This window comes from Mixophyes fleayi, chromosome 8 (genome assembly GCF_038048845.1).
Source record: "Mixophyes fleayi isolate aMixFle1 chromosome 8, aMixFle1.hap1, whole genome shotgun sequence".
NCBI classification, from domain to species: domain Eukaryota; kingdom Metazoa; phylum Chordata; class Amphibia; order Anura; family Limnodynastidae; genus Mixophyes; species Mixophyes fleayi.
In genome coordinates this window covers 83,676,439-83,697,185 of record NC_134409.1, presented here as the reverse complement: position 1 = coordinate 83,697,185, position 20,747 = coordinate 83,676,439, and the positions used below count along the sequence as shown (strand labels likewise).

General features: G+C 40.7%; 1 protein-coding gene across 1 annotated transcript in view; it reads right to left on the bottom strand.

The window, feature by feature from the left end:
• POLR3H (RNA polymerase III subunit H) overlaps positions 1–20,747 on the bottom strand; it is a 77,353-nt gene that overhangs the window by 16,848 nt on the left and 39,758 nt on the right. Inside the window, exons 4-5 of the mRNA XM_075182816.1 lie at positions 18,737–18,823; positions 7,896–8,074 (exon numbers count right to left, since the gene is read on the bottom strand). Coding sequence (XP_075038917.1) covers positions 7,896–8,074; positions 18,737–18,823 — 266 coding nt within the window. The remainder of the gene's footprint in view (positions 1–7,895; positions 8,075–18,736; positions 18,824–20,747) is intronic.

Here is a 20,747-nt window from a genome sequence, read left to right as displayed (position 1 = left end):
AAGGTTACACAATATTGTACACACAAATATGTGAAAAAGAAAATACACCATAATTTTCAAATATGCGATTTTACATATTAAAAGGACATAATCCTCGGGGAAGAGTGGCTTGTGAGCCTATGATGGTGGACATGCTTTAAAGCTGCTCTGACTACTACTCGCCCAATCTGCCTGAATCTGTGGGTATCTCTTACTCAAAACACCTTGTGTATACCCATCGAGGGCTCTGAGACACTGGTGCCCCTCTACTTGGAATTCGGAAGAAGCTACCGCTCCCTGCGGCGCCACAACAGAGGTAAGGCCTACATCTCCTCCCTCAGCCTCGTGGCCTTAAGTAGAACCTGGCTGACACCCCTAATCTAGCCGTTGTTCAAGGGTCCCACCTGATTCCGGATCCCTGCTGGCTCCGAGACACCTGCCCGACTGTAAAAGGAGAATACGGACGTCCTGTTACCCCGGCTGGCTCCCTCGGGAATTCCCTTTATACTCCCCCTAATAACGGTGCTCCGGATCGATAGAGCTCTTGTCCGGACCGCACATAGTGTGTCCACTCCATATTCCTTGGCTCGACAGGGCAGCTAAAGCCCCCCTGCCTGCACCCGATGGACCAGTCTACTACACCCCCCCCCCCACTGGCGCATGGCGCGGTGGATCTGGCCGGGACTGTAGTTGCGAGTGCCCCCAAGGAGGCCTGCCGCCTAGATAACACAATTGAGGCTTGGAGGCCTGACCCAGAGCCCTGTTTAACGGCTGCCTCTCCACCACTCTCTGGCACAAATCTGATCTTGAGTCCTGGACATGCTGTGCGGCTCCTACCTGCATCGGGCTCCCGGCTGGAGTTCCCAGTGTCCTGTGTCCCAGGTGGCACGAGCCTCCCGCAGTGAGTACCAAATTCTGGCTCCACGCCGACATACCCTGCCAGCACAACACAAGCACATCTGCACAATCTCATTGCACCGACTGATCTATGTTGTGTTCTGTGGTGTTGTCTCACTATATGCGGTTTGGCTGCCATCTAGTGGTCGTTTGATATTACTACAAAACACAGACAACTCATCTCTCTGTTGAACCCTTAACTTGGCCCAACTACTCAAGAGTTGAGTTAACCTCACACAAAAACAGAAATAAAAAGCCTTTTTTATTTTTTCCCTTTTTATTATATATATAAAAAAAAAAAAACAAGTAGCTGGGGCGCAACCTTCATTGCACTGGGCCTTTCTTCTATGCAGAAATTGACGCTGATATATCCCACCTGACCAGAGGTACCCCAATCTCCTGCATCTGACAGTGTATAAGAGGAATCAGATGTAAACCCTCGATGGGTTTGGAGCCAGAGGGGTCAAGATGATGCTTTAACCGTTTCTTCATATATGACCAGAGCCCCTTTTCTATACCCCTCCAACCCTTTTTTTTTTTTTTTCTTCACCGCCCCGATAGGAGAGGTCTGGGAGGAACAAATTATATATATATATATATATATATATATATATATATATATATATATATATATATATATATATATATATATATATATATATATATATATGAGCTAAACAACAGATCCTGAAATACGGGAAAGAACTAACACTCAAAATGACCTCTAAAACCAGGAAACATGCTGGAGGAAATACAGCTTCTATATTCACATCCGCTTCTAAGAAAGTTACAGCATCTTTGCCTCCATCTGATCAAATGCGCTCTTCAAGTCCTATCTCACAGCTGGATAAGGGCATGGACCCCACTGTCTAGGCAGCTATCACTAACCTAGCGCAAGACATTAAACTTACTTTCCAGCAAGAACTAAAGAAAGCGATTGCTGAGTTTAAATCAGAAATTGCAGCTCTCGGCACAAGAACAGACATTCTTGAATTAAAAACGGACTAAATATGCCGGGCTCAAAACGTCCTATGAACGAGAACTAGCACTGCTTCGCTCTGATATGGACGCTGTGAAAGTGAAGCAAAAAGACCGAGAGAATAGATCTCGGCGGAATAACCTGAGGATCCATCATGTACCAGAGTCGGTTATCAACACTGCCTTACCAGATTTCCTAACCAGCCTTTTCAAACATCTACTTCCCGATTTGCTAGCCGGAGAATTCTGATGGACCGTGCACATCGAGCCCTCAGAGCTAAACCAATGGCTGATCAAAGGCCGCGAGACATCATCGTTCGCCTGCATTATTATCAAACGAAAGAAAAAATACTCAATGCAGTTAGATCCAAAGACACAATCGACTTCCAAGATATGCAACTGCAAATATTCCAAGATCTAGCTCCGTGCACTATCCAAAAACGCAGACACTTTCAACCTGTAACGCGAATCTCCGTCAACATAACTTTCGGTATAGATGGGGATTTCCATTCCAGCTACAAGTGTTTGCAGGGAACTCAATTCTATATGCCAAATCCCTACCTCAAGGGCAAGAAATCCTTGCTAAACTCAAGATCCTCCCAGACTCCACCATCTCTACACACGTAGCAGCCCCCCCAAGATCTAATTCGGCACCTCCTCCCGATTGGATAACGGTGGAACGACGGCCTGCGAGATCCCCTGCGGCACCAGACTGACCGTGTATATTTGAAAACCTCTACTGGGATTCATCCTTGTTCTTTTAGGAGTTAGGTTGTCGCAAGTCGATTACCCAGCGTCCTCCTAGGTTACGAGATCTCTGTTGTTCCCTCTTGTTTTTCCGTTTGGTTAATATAAACGCTATCTAACAATCGATTTAATTAATGTTACTTTTAATAGGTCTTCTGCAGTTTTTAGATCATTTACCCTTATGGGATTTAGAATGCATGGGCATAACAGTGATACTGGTGCCCCGGCTTGATGTTATCAGTTAGCAATGTTGTTATGGACTTGATGTTACAACATGGGTTGTGCTGTTTGTTTCTTTTTCTGCTCTGAAATTATTCACGTAAATTGTTTTTTCTTGCTGATATCATGTAGGATTCACACTATCAACAGCACCCATGGCGCTCAAGGTGCTTTCGATTAATGTCAACGGCCTGAAGTCACCTACGAAGCATGCGGTGGTCTTGGGAGCCTGCAGCAGAGAGAGAGCCGATATAGTTTTCCTTCAGGAGACCCATCTTACGGGACAGCACACTCGTCTCCAAAGCAAGCTATATACTCAAATGTTTTTCGCCTCTGCGGATTGCAAAAAACGTGGAGTAGCTATTCTAATACACAACAGAGTTCCCTTCCTCCTAACCAAGTTACACTCTGACCCAGAGGGCCGCTACTTGATTCTGATAGGCACACTCCATTCTGAGCAAGTTACACTTATTTCTCTTTATGCATCGAATCAGGGTCAAAGCTCCTTTTTCTCAGATGTGCTTAATCGTATTGGGCGCCTTACACAGGGTCATATAATTCTGGCTGGAGACTTTAATACCATTTTAAATCCAACATTAGACAGGTCGTCTGGATCTCCTAGCCTAAAGTCTTCCTCCTCTTCTTTGAAAGACTCTCAATCCTTATTAGCTGATATACGTAATTTACTACATGACACCTGGCGCTTGAAAAACGTGGACGCAAAATACTTTACACATTATTCTGCCCCACACAGTAGTTACTCCCATATAGACATGATCTTTGTCTCTCATTCCCTCACTCAAACAATATTAGATGCAGGAATCTCCCCGCTTACATGCTGGAGTTTATATCACTTGATTTAATAAAGTTAGCCCCGCGCTCGCGACGTTGGCCTCTTGACAACTCCCTTTTGTTGGCACAATCAGCCCAACAAGAAATTAAAGATGCGATCAAAGAATATTTTGATATAAACACTTCAAAGGGTATTACCCCGGGCATTTTGTGGGAAGCCCATAAGGCTACCATTCCTGGTAGACTGATTAGCAAATCCTCCACAGCCAGAAAATTAGCATCCCAAGAAATTATTTCCCTTGAGACCAAGTTAACCTCCCTCCTTGCTCAGCACAAAGCTCATCCTTCCTCGACATTACACACCCAAATTTCTGCAGCAAGAGGCCAGCTAAATGCAATTCTTTCTCTCGTAGAGCAGTTAACACTCTCAAAAACTTAAATCAGCTATACTACGAAAAGGCAGACAAAGCTGACTCAATGCTCGCCAACAAACTCGGGCAGAAAAAATCTCGAGGACAGATTACATAACTTAAAAAGTCTCCTAACTCGCAGTCTATGTATGACCTGGTGCAAATTGCTCAAGAATTTCATGATTATTACAAAGCACTTTACAATCTCCCCAAGACTTCGTCCTCTGTTGAATCTCTTGACACAGACCCGAACGGATTCTCCAGGCCTGGACGGATTCTCCAGGCCCGGACGGATTCACAGCGCAATATTATAAAAAATTTGCTAGAGACCTTGCCCCACACGACAGATTTTTAGAACATCTTAAAAGGTTCACCTTTTAATGAGGCGACGACCTTGGCCACTACCGTTGTTATACCAAAACCAGATAAGGATCCTACCTCCTATCCCAGTTATAGACCTATATCTTTACTAAACGTGGACTTTAAAATCTATGCCAAAATTTTAGCCTTCTTCCCTCCCTGATCCACCCAGATCAGGTTGGATTTATACCAGGTCGACAAGCTATAGATAACACCAAACGGGCTATTGACCTCATACATTCTATTCATTCTGGTAAATCACCATCACTAATAATGGCACTTGACGCAGAAAAAGCGTTTGATCGCATCTCTTGGACCTTTATGTCTAGGGTTCTGGGGTCAATGGGTTTTTCTGGTAAGTTTTTAGACGGCCCATTAGTCCCCTAGAGCAACGGTAGTGGCCAACGGAGTCGCTTCCCCACATTTTCAATTTCTAACGGGACGCGGCCGGGATGCCCACTTTCGCTTTTAATCGAACCATTAGCGGCAAAGATCTGATCTAACGGGGCGATACATGGAGTTAAAGCTAATTACCCAAAACTACTATCCCAAATTAAATCTGACTTAGAAACCTGGAGTAAAAATCTAATTTCCTGGATAGGACGTATCAATTCAGTCAAAATGAATATTTTGCCCAGGTTACTATATCTTTTTCAAGCCCTTCCCATACGCATCCCCCGTATGTATTCAAATTCTTACAACACTACACTTCACAATTTATTTGGGGTAGGAAACGCCCAAGAGTCTGGCATCTTGTCCTACAAAGATCAACACGGGATGGTGGTTTGGGGGTCCCCAACTTTAGAAACTATTTTTTGGCAGCGCAACTTGCCCAATGTATTTTGTGGAGTTCCTCAGGTTCTTCCAGAGTTTGGGTCTCGATTGAGGCTGAGAGCCTGGATATTTCTTCCGCCTCCTCTCTCCTGTGGCTCCCTCGCACTAAACGTCCTTGGTCCGCTATTTATCACCCAATTGTATCGCATTCACTTTCAATTTGGGACCATGCAAACAAAGTTTAATCTCGCCCCGGCTCCCAGTCCAATTGACCCGGTCTTTGACAACCCAGATTTTCCACCGGGTCGTATAGCTTCATCCTTCAAATTTTGGAAAAGGAATGATGTTTATTATCTTAATGATATCACTACTGACGCTTCTTTTCCCTCATTCAGAGACATAAAAACCAAATTTAATATTCCCAACACCTTCTTTTTTCAATACCTACAACTAAAAAAATTTCACTCCACCACTAAATTAACTTTGAGAATTAGGCTGTTTACTTTATTCGAGTCACTTTTTCTCCGGCGATCCTCTACAAATGGCCTTATATCTCAGTTATACTGGGAACTGGGAGTCCCTGACTCAGACATTCAAGATTCCCATGAGCGAGCCTGGGAGGAGGACTTGAGAGGCCCCTTGGATAGAGAAGATTGGGATGAAATAAAGTCTAACACGGCCTCTAGCTCAATCTGTGTGAAGCTGAAAAAAAAAAACGCCTATAAGTTTCTTTAATCAATGGTACTTGGTCCCAACCAAATTACAAAAAATCATTCCGGACACATCCAGCTCATGTTGGAGAGGATGTTCGTCGGAAGGGTCCTTCCTCCATATCTGGTGGCAGTGCTCTAAGCTTGCCCCATTCTGGTTGGAATTAAGGGACTTCGCGTCTCAGATTCTGCAGATTGACATCCCAATCTCTCCCAGATTTTTCCTTCTCCCACTTGGAATTCCTTCCGCTACCACACATCAAGCAAAAATGTTTCGCCATATAGTTTCTGCAGCGCTGTGTCAAATTGCCACTTATTGGAAACAGTCCACCGTGCCCACTTTGCAGGCTATTATCAACAGAGTCTGGCACTCATACAAAATGGAGTTTATGCGAATAGCAGATGTGGTGCCGTTGTTTAAAAAGGGGACGAGATCACAACCAGAGAATTATAGACCTGTAAGCCTGACATCAATAGTGGGGAAACTACTGGAAGGTATTTTAAGGGACAGTATTCAGGATTACTTGGTACGCAATAAAATTATTAGTGGGAATCAACATGGATCTAATTAGTTTCTACGAGGAAGTTAGTGGGAACTTAGACCAGGGCAGGACAGTAGATGTGGTCTACTTAGATTTTGCAAAGGCCTTTGATACAGTGCCACACAAGAGGTTGGTTTACAAAATAAGGGAACTGGGTCTAGAAATCAAAATTTGTACTTGGATCGAAAACTGGTTAGAGAATAGGGAAAAGAGAGTTGTGATAAATGGAACATTTTCTAATTGGTCAAAGGTCTTAAGTGGAGTACCTCAAGGTTGCGTGCTGGGACCACTCCTTTTTAATATATTTATTAATGACCTTGGTGATGGTTTAGAGAGTAAAGTTTCTATTTTTGCAGATGACACTAAACTCTGTAAGGTAATAAAATCAGAGCAAGATGTAGCTTCTCTACAGAGGGACTTAAATAAACTGGAGGATTGGGCGGCTAAATGGAATATGAGGTTTAACACAGATAAATGTAAGGTTATGCATTCAGGGATCAAAAACAAGAACGTAATCTATAAATTAAATGGAATTAATTTAGGAGAATCTATAATGGAAAAGGATTTGGGAGTGCTCGTAGACAGTAGACTTAGCAATAGTGCTCAATGTCAAGCAGCAGCTGCAAGGGCAAAAAAAGTATTGGCATGCATAAAAAGGGGCATAGATGCAAGGGAAGACAGTGTAATTTTGCCACTGTATAAATCGTTGGTAAGACCTCATCTTGAATATGCAGTACAGTTCTGGGCACCACTCTATAAAAAAGATAATTTGGAACTAGAAAGGGTTCAGAGAAGGGCGACAAAATTGATAAAGGTTATGGAGTCATTAAGTTATGAGGAAAGGTTAGCCAGTTTAGGCATGTTTACTTTAGAAAAGAGGCGTCTAAGGGGAGATATGATTACTATGTACAAATACATTAGGGGTCAATATGGAGAGCTTTCATGGGAACTTTTTACCCCAAGGACCATACACAGGACACGTGGTCATCCCCTAAGGTTAGAGGAGAGGAAATTTCACAACCAGCAAAGGAAGGGGTTCTTTACAGTAAGGGCAGTCAAGATATGGAATTCATTGCCAGGGAAGGTTGTGATGGCAGATTCAATAGATATGCTTAAGAAAGGGTTAGACAAATTTTTAGCGGAAAGTTGTATCTAGGTATACGACCGTTAATTTAAAATAAAGGATAGTAGTGGATATAGGGTAAAAATTGGATTGCAATATTGAGTCTGGGGGGATTTTCAAAATTGAAACAGATGGGCGGTTGCCTACTCTGGATTAATTTCAAATATAAGTGCAGGATCGCAGGAGATCCAAAATAGGTTGAACTTGATGGACTGGTGTCTTTTTTCAACCTCATCAACTATGTTACTATGTTACATGCATACTACGTAATACTTCTAAATCTTTTAACAAAATTTGGGCACCGTGGATGTCATTTTTTCAAGTTCAAACTCCTTTTGCCATATCACTCTTCTACAACACTCACCTTGGTATCCTTCCTCGATCCTTCACCACCTTCCCTCCAGTGCCTTCCGCTTCTTTCTTTTTTTCCTTTCTCCTGCTTTGTCCCTCTTTTTCTTCTACTGACGATTTTGCCACACCGCCCCCCTAGTCTATTTCTCTCTGACCAACTTCTCTTTTCTCCGTTTCCTCTTTCTCCTCTCCCTACAGTTAAAATTTGGTCAATATCATGATTCTGTTTTGTATGATATACACTAAATGTATAGGTCCGTGAACTTGTTTGACTTGATTGTTATGGATATCATCTTGGACTGATGCTTATTATTGACCTCTCAAAAATAAAAAAAAGGAGGACATAATCCTCACCAAGTCCTACAATTTGGTAAATCCAAGTTCATGTTCCACAAATCCAGAACAGAATATTTTGAATTTCACAAATAGCAATACAACCAATAACAGGCAAGAAATTTGGTATTCCAATGGCTAGAAATAAGGCCTCTGAGGGTATTGAGAATATGAATGGATAGTTTGTCAGAGGCTTTATCTAGATCTGGCCTGACCAACCAGTGGCACTTCAGGTCTTGTGAAACTGCAAGTCCCAGCATGTCCTGCCAGCTATCGGCTGACTAACTACTAGCAAAGCATGCTGTGGCTTATAGTTTCGCAACACCTGGAAAGCCACAGGTTGTCCAGGCTTGATCTAGACCCTCAATTCGTAGGTCCAAAAGAAAGGACAAACTGATTTTATTTGGTCATCAAACAAAAATAAAAATAAGACAACATGATGAAACCATGTGTGAAACAGTGAGTACACTCCATGATTCAGTAGCTTGTAGTACCAACTTTAAGAGCAGTAACTTGAAGCAAGTGATTTCTGTATGATTTTATCAGTTCCTTCCATCGTATTTGAGGAATTTTGGCTCACACATTATAGCACTGCTTAGCTCATTGATGTTTAAGAGGGCTGTGCATAAACAAATGCCCTCAAAGTTTTAATGGGGTTGAGGGCTTAATCTTGCAAAACCTTAATTATTTTCCATTTTTCAAGCCAAATGGTTGTAGACTTGCTGTTATTCTTGGGATCATTGTCCTTTTGCATGATCCAATTTATTGAACCAGTGTGACCCCTTAATCTAATCCATACCCGGACTGTACTTTTTAGCCATGTTGTTATCTGGAAGTATCAGTGATGAAACTATAACATCTCCTTGGAAAAGTACTTCAGGGGTTAAATTCCACCTCCACAGGGAACAGGAGTTGAGTGAATTAAGCTACCATTGTGATTTCTGTTTGCTCCCTATTGTCCACTAGTGATCTCTACAGACAGCCAGGAGCCAGACCCAGCAAGGGTCACCTCAGGGAAGACACCTGGGGACGTATGGGAGGGGGCTGGATAGTGTGGGAAGTCCACCAATCGAGACCATTTGCAACTACCCTGAGCAGCCAGTCCCCAAGGTGGGATTATGAGGTGATAAAAGAGGCTACCCTGGGAGCTGGACACGTATGTGACTGACTTTGGCCAAGAGGTGATGCTCTGCCAGAGAGGTGGTGTGAAACCTACCTCACTGGATTTATTTGAGCAGATTTCCTCACTTGTTGGACCTGCTATTGTTAAGGTGGCCGTGTATTTAATTCTGTTCTGTAGAATAAATCATCCTTCTATTTTTTTCTCTAATACCGTGTCTAAGTGATTTGGGAACCACGTATCTTCACACCATAGTATAAAGAAGAGTTAAAGAACCACTCAATAATTACAAGCAATCCAGTTCCTCTAACTGTAAACAAACTCCTAATCATCCCCCTTCCATTAGTGTGCTTGACAAAGTAAAATACATTGTTCCAGAAAGCTTGTTTTTGTACAGCTGTACTGCAATGGGCAGTTTGCAGTACAGTTGTTGTGGTCTTTTTGCTGGCTACCACTCCATAAAAAGCCACACATTGTTGGAACCCTGGACCTTATTTCTTACCTTCAGCTTTGTGACTGGGCAATACGAAAACCCAAAGGAATCCCTTTTCTGCAGACTTTACTTCTCCTCCCGAAACAGTGAGCAGCAATATTAGTGACACGTACAGAATGCTAATTCAGCCACCTTAAGGGTTTAACATGCAATGTAGATGATACATAACTAATCATAATAAGCAAATTTAGGGGCGTGGCTTGACAGTGAATGGTGACCCATATATTTTCCTTGTGCTCCTGTGGCTGAGATTAAATACAAGCAATGTGCAGCAGTCAACCTGATGCAATGTCACTGGTCTTAAGCAACACCTGGAGACTTAATACTTAACAAGGGGCTGAGCCATGCCATCAGACAATTCATAAAGCTGGCTCCTGCAATAAAAACAAGAAAGTCGCATCAATTGTCTACCTTCGAGGGGAATCACCGGAGGCAGTGCCATAAAGTCCCTTCAGGGTGCTGGAAATATTGGCCTCCAGATTGATTGGAACATATTAAAGGGTATAATTGAATACAGCCCTCCTTTAAGGGCACAGAGGCTGACCAGGAGTACAAATTTGTCTGAGCATGAAGGTGGAGCTACGCCATGTTTACAGAAATTGTTAAGAAAGTAACTGTGACAGGATGGACCGCCTATGCCACACTGTCTGTTGTTGCTGGGAACCGGCTAAGCTTACTTTGCCACCGTGCCCTATCAGGATCCCAAAAGTGTCCTCTCACCGCAGTAGGAGGGGCTTACAAATGCTACCACCACCGGACTCCTTACCGGCATCCAGTATCAGGTTCCTACTGGGTAACTGACGCTGCCAATGTACCCCTAATACTGGTGTACCCGGGCTGCTACCCCTGACCCCTTCCTATGGATCAGGGTTGCTGCAGATGGATCCCCCCAGGCCTATCACACTGGCCAGAGCTGCTGGGTAGCAGCAGAGCGTTGGTACTGAATGTTGGGTCTAAACCTCAGAAACAGCCGGGAACAGATTAGATTTTGGGCCTAATCTGTAGGTCACAGGATTTTCAGCATGGAAGATGTTCTCAAGCAAATCTTTGCAAATAAACTTCACTTGCTTCAGTCACACTGATTGAAGGTATCAGTGCTCAAATCAGAAGGAATCAGAAGAACAATTTTCAATACAAGACAGTGCTTTTTATTCTGATTTGGACACAGCCTCATAGGCTATTTTTAGAATCAGGATGCAATTTGTTTACCCAAACATGGATTTACATGCAAAGCTAACAATATTTACACTTCTCTGTTACGTGATAAAACTTGATGCTTGCATAATCTGAGATGCAGTCACGCAGCGGCTCCCTGCTGGGTATACAGGCTAAACAGGTGTTTGTCACTACACGTAAAGACTTACTTAACATTTCCTGCTATCAGCAAACAGACTTCCTCTAGCAATGTTACAAACCCAAACAATGACTTGCATACAAAACACATCCCAATGTAACACAATAAGTGCATTTCAAATTATACATTAAAAGCTTCAAACAGGGGACAAGTGTCTCTAGGTCAAGATCTTGAAGCAGGCAATCTTTACAAGACGGCATAACAGTGGACAGTGATCTCAATTGGGCTCTCTTCAGCCAGACTGAAAACAAACATTTGGTATAAATAAAAAATAAAAAAATATGGCACCAGACTGGGCTGCCCCTTCTCACTTCTGATTTTTGTCTTCTGCATGGAAGCATTGGTGTGGTCCATAATTTTTGGGATTAGACTAGGAGAGGGTGGGCAGCCCAAAAGCTTGTCCTGGATAGGGATGAACAATTTTTTAAAAATTAACACAGAAGCTTAAACTCTATAGTTATTGAAGACTTTGTCTACACATGTTACTCCCAAGTAATTTCTAGAAGTGCTCGGTTAGTTAAGGAAATGTATTCAGGGTAAGAATAAGCAACACTTCAGACAAGATATCATCATCTATTTATATAGCGCCATTAATTCCGCAGCACTGTACAGAGAACGCACTCGCATCAGTCCCTGCCCCTGGAGCTGACAGTCTAAATTCCCTAACACACACAGACAGACAGATATACTAGGGTCAATTTGTTAAACAGTCAATTAACCTACCAGTATGTTTTTGGAGTGCGAGAGGAAACCGGAGTACCCGGAGGAAACCCACGCAAACATGGGGAGAACATACAAACACCACACAGATAAGGCCATGGTCGGGAACTGAACTCGTGACCCCAGTGCTGTGAGGCAGAAGTGCTAACCACTAAGCCACCGCGCTGCCCAAGATATATTGATAAGTGTAAACACTTTAGGGTATATTTACTAAATTGCAGGTTTGAAAAAGTAGAGATGTTGCCTATAGCAACCAGATTCAAGTTATTTATTTAGTACATTCTACAAAATAAAAGCTAGAATCTGATTGATTGCTAAAGGCAATATCTCCACTCTTTCAAACCTGCAGTTTAGTTAATATACCCCCTGGTGTGCTTCAACTCCCACATATCACAAGCTACTAGCATGCAGTCATATTAAATAGAATTTTGGAGTGGACCAGAACAGAATAACACAAACAATGGATTGCCATAGAGGAATAGTACCTACAAACTTCATCAGATATTGCCCCATGGCCACCACTCTGGCTTGTTTGAAGAGAACTCGTGTGTGTGTGTGTGTGTGTGTGTGTGTGTGTGTGTGTGTGTGTGTGTGTGTGTGTGTGTGTGTATATATACACACATACATACATACATACGCACACACTTATTGGCTTCTCTGCTCACTTCCATCCTATCAAATTCAGATTTTTGCCACAGGTCTCAACTTAGCACTGTTTAAAAGCTGGCTCCAAGTGGAGATCTTTCAAGACAGCCAGCTGGTGACCTTGTCTAAGGATCACCCATTCTCTGAATTCCAAACAAGCTATTTAAAAAAGAATCTGCCTTGGTCTTGAATGGCATGGTTAGAGAGAATTATTGAGCTATGGCCTTTCCAACCACATATGCCAGCTCACAGTGTGTTATATCTACATGGTATAGATGCCTTTTACACAAAATATATCTAGAGTCCACAATACCTGATGGGGAGCAACATCCACATAGGGTGGGATTGCCCAAAAATAGTCCCTTTATGAAAACTAATAGTGGGCGGTGAGGCACCCGACAATCAGGGATTGTGGTTACTGAATCTATTTTGTACCTACACATTGCTGTGTACAAAAACATCATTACTAAAACACCTAAACAATGCCACTACGGCAGTAATTACCTACGCACTGGAAGTCCCCCTCCAACATTGGTAAAATGGTTTACAAGAATTGATTTTTACATGAACACAATAAATGATAAATATGAAGACTTTTGTACCACTTGGCTACCAGTTATTTGTCACATGGTGTCTTATGTGATCCTAAGTATTAGCCCTTGTTGAGGCGAGCCAGGTGATGTGGGATGTAAAGTGGAATATATAGTTTCCCTTTAAGTTTAAATCTAGCCAGAATAATCACATTTCCCTTGCAACTAGTACGTAAGGGACCTATCCCTATTGACGCTCTATTTGCAACCTAATAGACAGTACACCCTTTCCTTTCATCATAAGAGGAAGGATCACATTCCATATGTAATCCCTCCCATTTTCTCCTCCCCCTACCAGGTTCTAGTTTTCCCCTTTTTGGTTTGCGTTTTCATACCCACAATGTGTTCTACCCTCAGTTTCATGAGGAAAGCATTAAGATGCTATGATCTGTAATAGACTTTAGTTTTATTTAATTTGTAAGCTAGTAATAAACAAATCCTTATTGTATCAGATATATACATCAGAACTAAGGCATTTCCTCTAGAAAGGTTAAAACAGAGAAAAAAAAACAATTTTCTCCCCCTGGTCTCAGAAATTAAAGTTTTCCCACAATATCAAAAATAATTGTGCATGTGCAATTATATAAATAAGCGCCCTGCGCTATTTCCTTTAAATAAATTTACACCAGAAGTTATTTATAAGTGATCCTGTCACAGTAGGTGTATGAGGAGTATGACTTGTAAGAAAATAACACAAATGATGAAGCAATGATTAATTAGTAAATATTAATAAAGTTTGCGTATGGTTGTAAACACTTCCTTAAAACAATATAACTTCTCTCTAGGTTAAAATTTTAGACTTACCATACTGTATCAATAATGAGCTACTCACAACTATGCAGAATATTCAAGCTTATGCAAGCTATTTAATAATATACTTAACTTCCACTCTCTACCAGTATTTTATCTTTATTTTTCTAAATAATTCGATAATTGTATCAAATATGAAATCAACGTATCCACTCTAAGGCATTAGACTTTCGTCATTAGAACATAATGATATCTCAGCAATGGTTCAGTTTCTCTGGAAATATAAATAGTGTTCCAAAAGTGGGTAAGTGCTCACAGCACTGGGGTCATGAGTTCAATTCCCGACCATGGCCTTATCTGTGTGAAGTTTGTATGTTCTCCATGTGCTTGTGTGGGCTTCCTCCGAGTGCTCCGGTTTCCTCCCAAACTTCAAAAACATACCGGTAGGTTAATTGGCTGCTATCAAAATTGACCCTAGTTTTGCGTGCGCGCGCGCGTGTGTGTGTGTGTGTGTGTGTGTGTGGTGCTGCAGAGTTATTGGCACTATATAAATAGCTGCTGCTGATAAATGTTTTTTTTATATTCAAATATATTTTGTCATCATTCTAATGATTTGCCACATTTTATTGTCATTATTGTGTTAATCATCATGTTCATTACAATATGACCCCCGAAAACCTTGCACCATTTATTTAAACCCTTCACATCCAATAAAGAAACCTTGTTCAATGACCCACATTAAATTTACACTATGAGAGGTATGCAATTTATGAATCACCAGCTTTTTTAGAACTAGAAGTCCAAGAATATCACGCCAACCTCTTACATGCTGGGACTCATACTTCGACAACAAATGGAGAGCCACAGGGTGTCAAAGCATCATTGATCATAACAATTTCTATAATGTATATGCAAGGTAAGTGATAGCACATAAGGGTCTTTGTTACTACTAGGTGTTTTACGGCGATATTCATCATATTAACACATATTCCTTGTTGACTCCAGCGACAGTCCCATGATATTTCTCCCCAAGCGCCATTAACAGCTCTCAGCTACACAAATTAAATATAATAATTACATAGTTACTTCTAAAATGCCTTGGGATGCTCCCCTTTCCTAGAAACAACAGGTAAACACATAATGCCCCCTATACAAATCCACCTCTTTACACTAGTAGACGTTCAGGTGTTCGTACAAAGAGGAACAGTGTAGAGATATGTTATTCTTCATAGTAACCTTAATAAATGATGAAGCAATGACATAACTAATCACTAGGAGTTTATGCATTTAGTAAAACATATATTGTAATTACAGTAGCATTCATATGCAGCACAGACTGCTTGAAAAGGATACAATTTAGCAGGCTGCTGCAAGGACTCTGGAGGTATAATGATATCATCAAAAAAGCTAAGTGACACTAAGGAGAAACAAGAGTGTGTTATTACCTTGCTTGCTCTGGAAGATCGTACAGTGAAAATAAGACAGATGTCTTTTTTTAATAACATACTTAACATTATTTCCTACCCAAAGAACGATGTTTACATCAAGTTGTCAGTTACATAAAATAACTTGTTCAATATTTGTATGTCAGTTATTTCATTAGCATAAAATGTAATATAGTAAACTGTCAAATAAAGAAGTTTTATTTTCTGTCAGCGCAAAAATTTTACAAGGTTTCAATTTATCATGGTTTTCACACATTGGTGCTCCTTCTTGCCACTGTAAGGGTTCTATTTATGACCGTGCGATCAGCCGTAACCGCAGAGAAAACAGCTCTTTTCTACGGAAAATGCCCATTGCACAATTTATGAACTGATGACTTTTCGTGTACTACTGCAGTCTCCATTGACCTCTATGGGGACTGCATCTCAGGATGGTGTTCGCTTACCTGTGTCTATGGTACCCACCGAAAACTGAATGGCTTTGCATGATCCCTCATTGTGCAAAATCATATGCGAATATGCAAATTTTAGCTGTACATGCCCATTGAAACTTTAGCGTTCACTGGCAGAGATAGGCTGCTGGTGAACAGTAAAAATTGTTAGCACAGGAGGGAAGTCTTCGCCGGGGCTGCTAGAGGAGCCCCAGCATAATAAATTGTAGCAGTACATAATGAATGGTTCCACTGCATAATGATAAATAGACATGAAATGATATTTCCAATAATTCAGGCTGAAACAACTGGATTATTAGATCAAGTGAGAAGTTATACATCTAGCCATCTTCATAATCCACTCTTTTGGAGTGTCAGATGCAGAAAGGCAAAGATATGTATCAAATTGGAGTCCTGTTATTCGTTTAAATTTTGGGATGCCAAGTTTTATTCTTGTTAAAAAAACCAAAACAAAAAAACCGTAAAGAAAATACATGTATATATTGAATTTTTATCCCAAATTAAGACAAAATTAGGAAAAGTAGACTTCTACTGAGGCACAAAACAATGACCAGCAAAGAAGTTTATTATACACCGTCTCAGTAACCTGAACTACAGAGGGTCTTTGAGCGGCCTTTGGGGTTTCTTAGTTATTATGGACGCAGGGTCCCCAGGTATTGTTGAGACTTAAAGTGACTAAAGGGGGAAATGCTCTGCACAGGGATTAGAAGAAAACATCCACATGCAATGTATGTCAAGATATAAATCTATAGCGTATAGCTTGTGGGGGTGCTGGTCCTGTTATATTTGGACAGAACGAATAATGAACAGAAGTTCATGTTAGAAGGACAAATTAGCACTCCTTATGTTATTTAAAATATAACTTTTAATGGTTATTGTTTAATAATGACATCCTCCCGGAAAACAAGGTGAAATATATTAAAATAACTTACAAATACACACATACACACGTGTGATAAAAACAAAAACACCAACTGATAGGGATCTATTATATAAGGAAATAGTCTGGTGGATACAAAGAGTATCTTGTATAAAACCTTTTTTAGCAAACCATTTACTGGTAAGTGGTGGTTGGTAAGAAGACAAAAATGATTTAAAGAGTAATTGAGAACCGTGTCTCTTATTGTGTTGGTGTTACAAGCCTTCTAGTCACCACTATAACAAATGTAGCAGGCAGATAACGGAGTAAGGTACTGGATCTTGGTGAATTTAATAAGGGGAACCCCCTAGCTCAAAAAGGTCTTAGCTTGTGTGATGCTATTGGTAAGTTTGAAATACAAGGCTTAATCTGGATTATTGGCAGTATGAAGCACTACACCATAGCACATCTATACTGAGGCTGGTGTGCTTCCTGCACTGTGTAATATTGTCAGCAATAATAAAGGCAGATAACTTATTGCCAGTAATGGCTCTATGTTACCAGAAAAAGTCCCTGATGTAAAACAAATGACAGTCTCTATAGTAGACACTGTTCACAGCAATTATACATTCAGGTGCATCTATGATAAGGCTGGTGCAATTCCTGCAATGTATGACCTTGTCAGCTATACCACATGTAATTAGCTCATTACCAGTAGCAGCTCTGTGGTACTGAAAGAGTTCCCTGATATGAGTGAGCTTATGTGTAGTCTCCGTGAAAGACACTAGTCTCAGCAGCTGAGCTATTTTATCTGGCTAATAAAAGATCCCCTATTGTAGCTAAAAAACGTTTTTTTCTGCCTGCCACTAAATGGAAGCTATCACTGCATCCCTATCTGTAGTTGGTGTTGGCGCCAAATAACGCTGGCCCCAAATTGTTGAGACTTAGCCAGATAATCAATATAACTTCAAAACTGTTTTATTATCAAAAAAATAGTACAGAATTCACCACGTTACAGAACCATGCAAAAACATAATATATATCTTGGACCTAGTGGCACACAAGAATATATTTCTAATAGCAGCAACTGCAGTTAAGCACTTTTCACTGTTAAGAGTTTCAAATCATCTCAAGATCTTGCTGCTGGCTGAGGCAGTGGTTTCACCAGGCGTAACACCGCTCTCAGCAGATCTGAAGCGGCACAAAATCCTGTGAACAAGTAATGACTACTTTCGCAGTCGCAGTTCTGAGGTCTCCGTCACTGTAGTCCAGGCCAGCAGGAACTGTAATTTCCAGCCATTCCCATCTCCAACTGCCCTTTTACCTTTGGTGAGGATTCTTAGTCCTTCTTAGTTCTCACACGATGACCCCCAGGGCATGGGTGTGATTTTATTTCCCTTAAGAGTATTATTGGTGGAATGTAGGTATAGGATCAGGGTTAATAGATATGACCCCCCCTCCTCAGCTTCCTACGGTGACCAGTTCATTTGAGCTGTATGGTGGTCATCTTAGAAAATGAAGGGTAGACACTCAGAACAATATCTTAATAACTTCCTGATGGCAGGAATGGATTGCCACCCCAGTTTGACCAGTTCTCTGGGTCACCAGAATAACCCCCTTCCTCATATTTAGGGACAAAAAAGATTATATACAAGTGCATCAGGACATAAACATTCAGCATACATTTTTATCCGTATGAGTATTAAGTACTCTGGAACTTGTGCTCCGGCTACCAACCACAGGCTGTCCCACACAAGCTTATCCTTTCTCAACAGAGCCCAGTATCCAAGTCTTGACTCACCAGCCCTAATTTTTTAGGCTTTGAGTGTAGTTCAGGGAACCCCGCTACTCTGTTAGTTAGGGGATTGGACCCAGCAGGCAGTCTAGTAATTTATTAACCAGGCGAGAAACCACTACATCAATTTAAATGGGATGTCTAAAATGGACAACTTTAAACTTGATTTTTTTATATTTCACTAGGTCATAATTAATTGCCACTGCCTAAAGAATGTTTATGATTACTAAGATATTGCACAAGGCAGGATGGATACACATATCTAATTTTTGCTGAAGGAGGATAAAACTCTCTTACTTACCATGAACCCCTTCCTGGCTGCAGCCTTTGATTTTTCCCATTAGAATCTCATCAAGAAAAGGATGAAAAACAACATATCGGAAATGAACTGAAAGAAAGACAAAAACACAAATATTTGAAGAGAAAGAGGCGTGGCAAGAGAAAGTACGTAAGTGCTTTAGCTAGATAATGTAATGTACTTCCATCCAAATAACAATGTCTTAAAATATTTCTTAGAACTCCAATACAGTTACAATAAATACAAGTCAAGGAATTTGTCTCTGTTAACTATAACCATCTTTTTCTATCATTGTAGTCTTTATTCCTCACATCCAGACTCTTTCCCAGTCCTGTCAAATCCACCTTAAAAACATTGCCAGAATACAGCCTTTTCTTACTCAACATGCTACCAAAACTCTTATCCATTCTCGCTCATCATCTCCAGTCTTGACTATTGCAACCTCCTGGCATTCTCCGAGTAGAACTGTCCCAATCTCTACTCGGAACTGAAACAAGAGGAGCAAATGTGGTTCACTCTTCCATTTAGAATGTAAGTTCTTTAATAAGCAGGGTGTTTCAAACCCTTTGTTTTCATGTCTGCATTTATATTGTCTACCTTGTATGTCTCCGTTCTACCCATGCACTGTTTTTCCTACTGTACGGCGCTGCAGAGCATTGTGGTGCCTTACAAATATACAATGATAATTTTAAGAGAAAGATTTCAACTTCTGCACATTTACCAATTTCTAAAATAAGCTCTTATAATGTAAGTGCGCTCCCAATGCAATGAAATAAATAGAAAAAAATGGGTTATAAATGGACACCCTCCACACACACAATTTGCAAATGGACTTCCAATTTCACCGATTGTAAGCATTTTTTGGTATACTTTACATTCATTACATTTAGCCATTACTTTTACAAGAGGAGCTGCAAAATACTAAACAAACCTATATATGGCGAATTTGCATCCATGTTTGCTCCAATCAACACAAGAAGTATGTGTCAAGTAACCAGCACTTTTAGTGATTGCTTCATATATTTTAAAGACATCTCCACACAAATTTTGATTACCAAGCAAAAAAGTTACTTTGCAATCTGAAAAGTTTTCTTACACTCACAAGAATTTTCTGTTACATTCCACATAGAAGATCTTTGAGTACTTCCCATCTTGCTGATGTAGCTCAGTATGGTTATATTATCTGAGACAATCTTTACTACTATTTTTGCTATAGGACTCTGAACATTTCTAAATATAAGAAAGACTGCCTTCAATTATCTTAGAATTTGAGGACTGTGCCACTTGTATCTCCGTTCTTCTTACAGGTGGGACTGCCCAAACATTTGTGCTGGCTTCCATACCTATGGTCAAAACATTTGGAGATGACAGAATTCAGGCCTGTTGTGAATGTTGGTTGCATTCACTATGTCAATCTCTGTCTTGGTAAAGCCTGAAAAACAAATGGCTTGATTCAGTTGTCTCCACCACTGCATCAAAATTTTTGATGGAAGCAGACACTCTGTATGTCTGCTTGAATCATGGTTACTATCAAACCTATTACATGCTGGCAAACCTTTACTATATTAACCAGTCTTTAACATTGTTGTATGGTCTATACAGTAATCATGTTGCTTGCATAATGGAAGAGAGATCTGGAAGGCATCTGTCTGACTCATTTGCTGTATTGCAGTAATGCTGACCTTGTCCATTCACCAGCCAATACTTTGTAGATCCTTTATGGACAATCTGGACATATTTTATGAGGCTATCTGGGAGCCATTTTGATGAAAAAAAACACATTCATGGCTCCGAGATACCAAAAGAGGTATTAAAGCCTTAAATAAATGAAGGGTCTCAACAAGCAGCACCGTATGCCACAATCAATAGAAATTACAGAAGAGATAAGAAAGATATTGAAATATATATAAGTCTGGAAAGGGTTCCAGAGCAATTTTCTAAGGCTCTGAGACTCCAGCGAACCACAGGGAGAGCTATTATCTCCAATTGAAGAAAACTTGGAACAGTGGTGAAT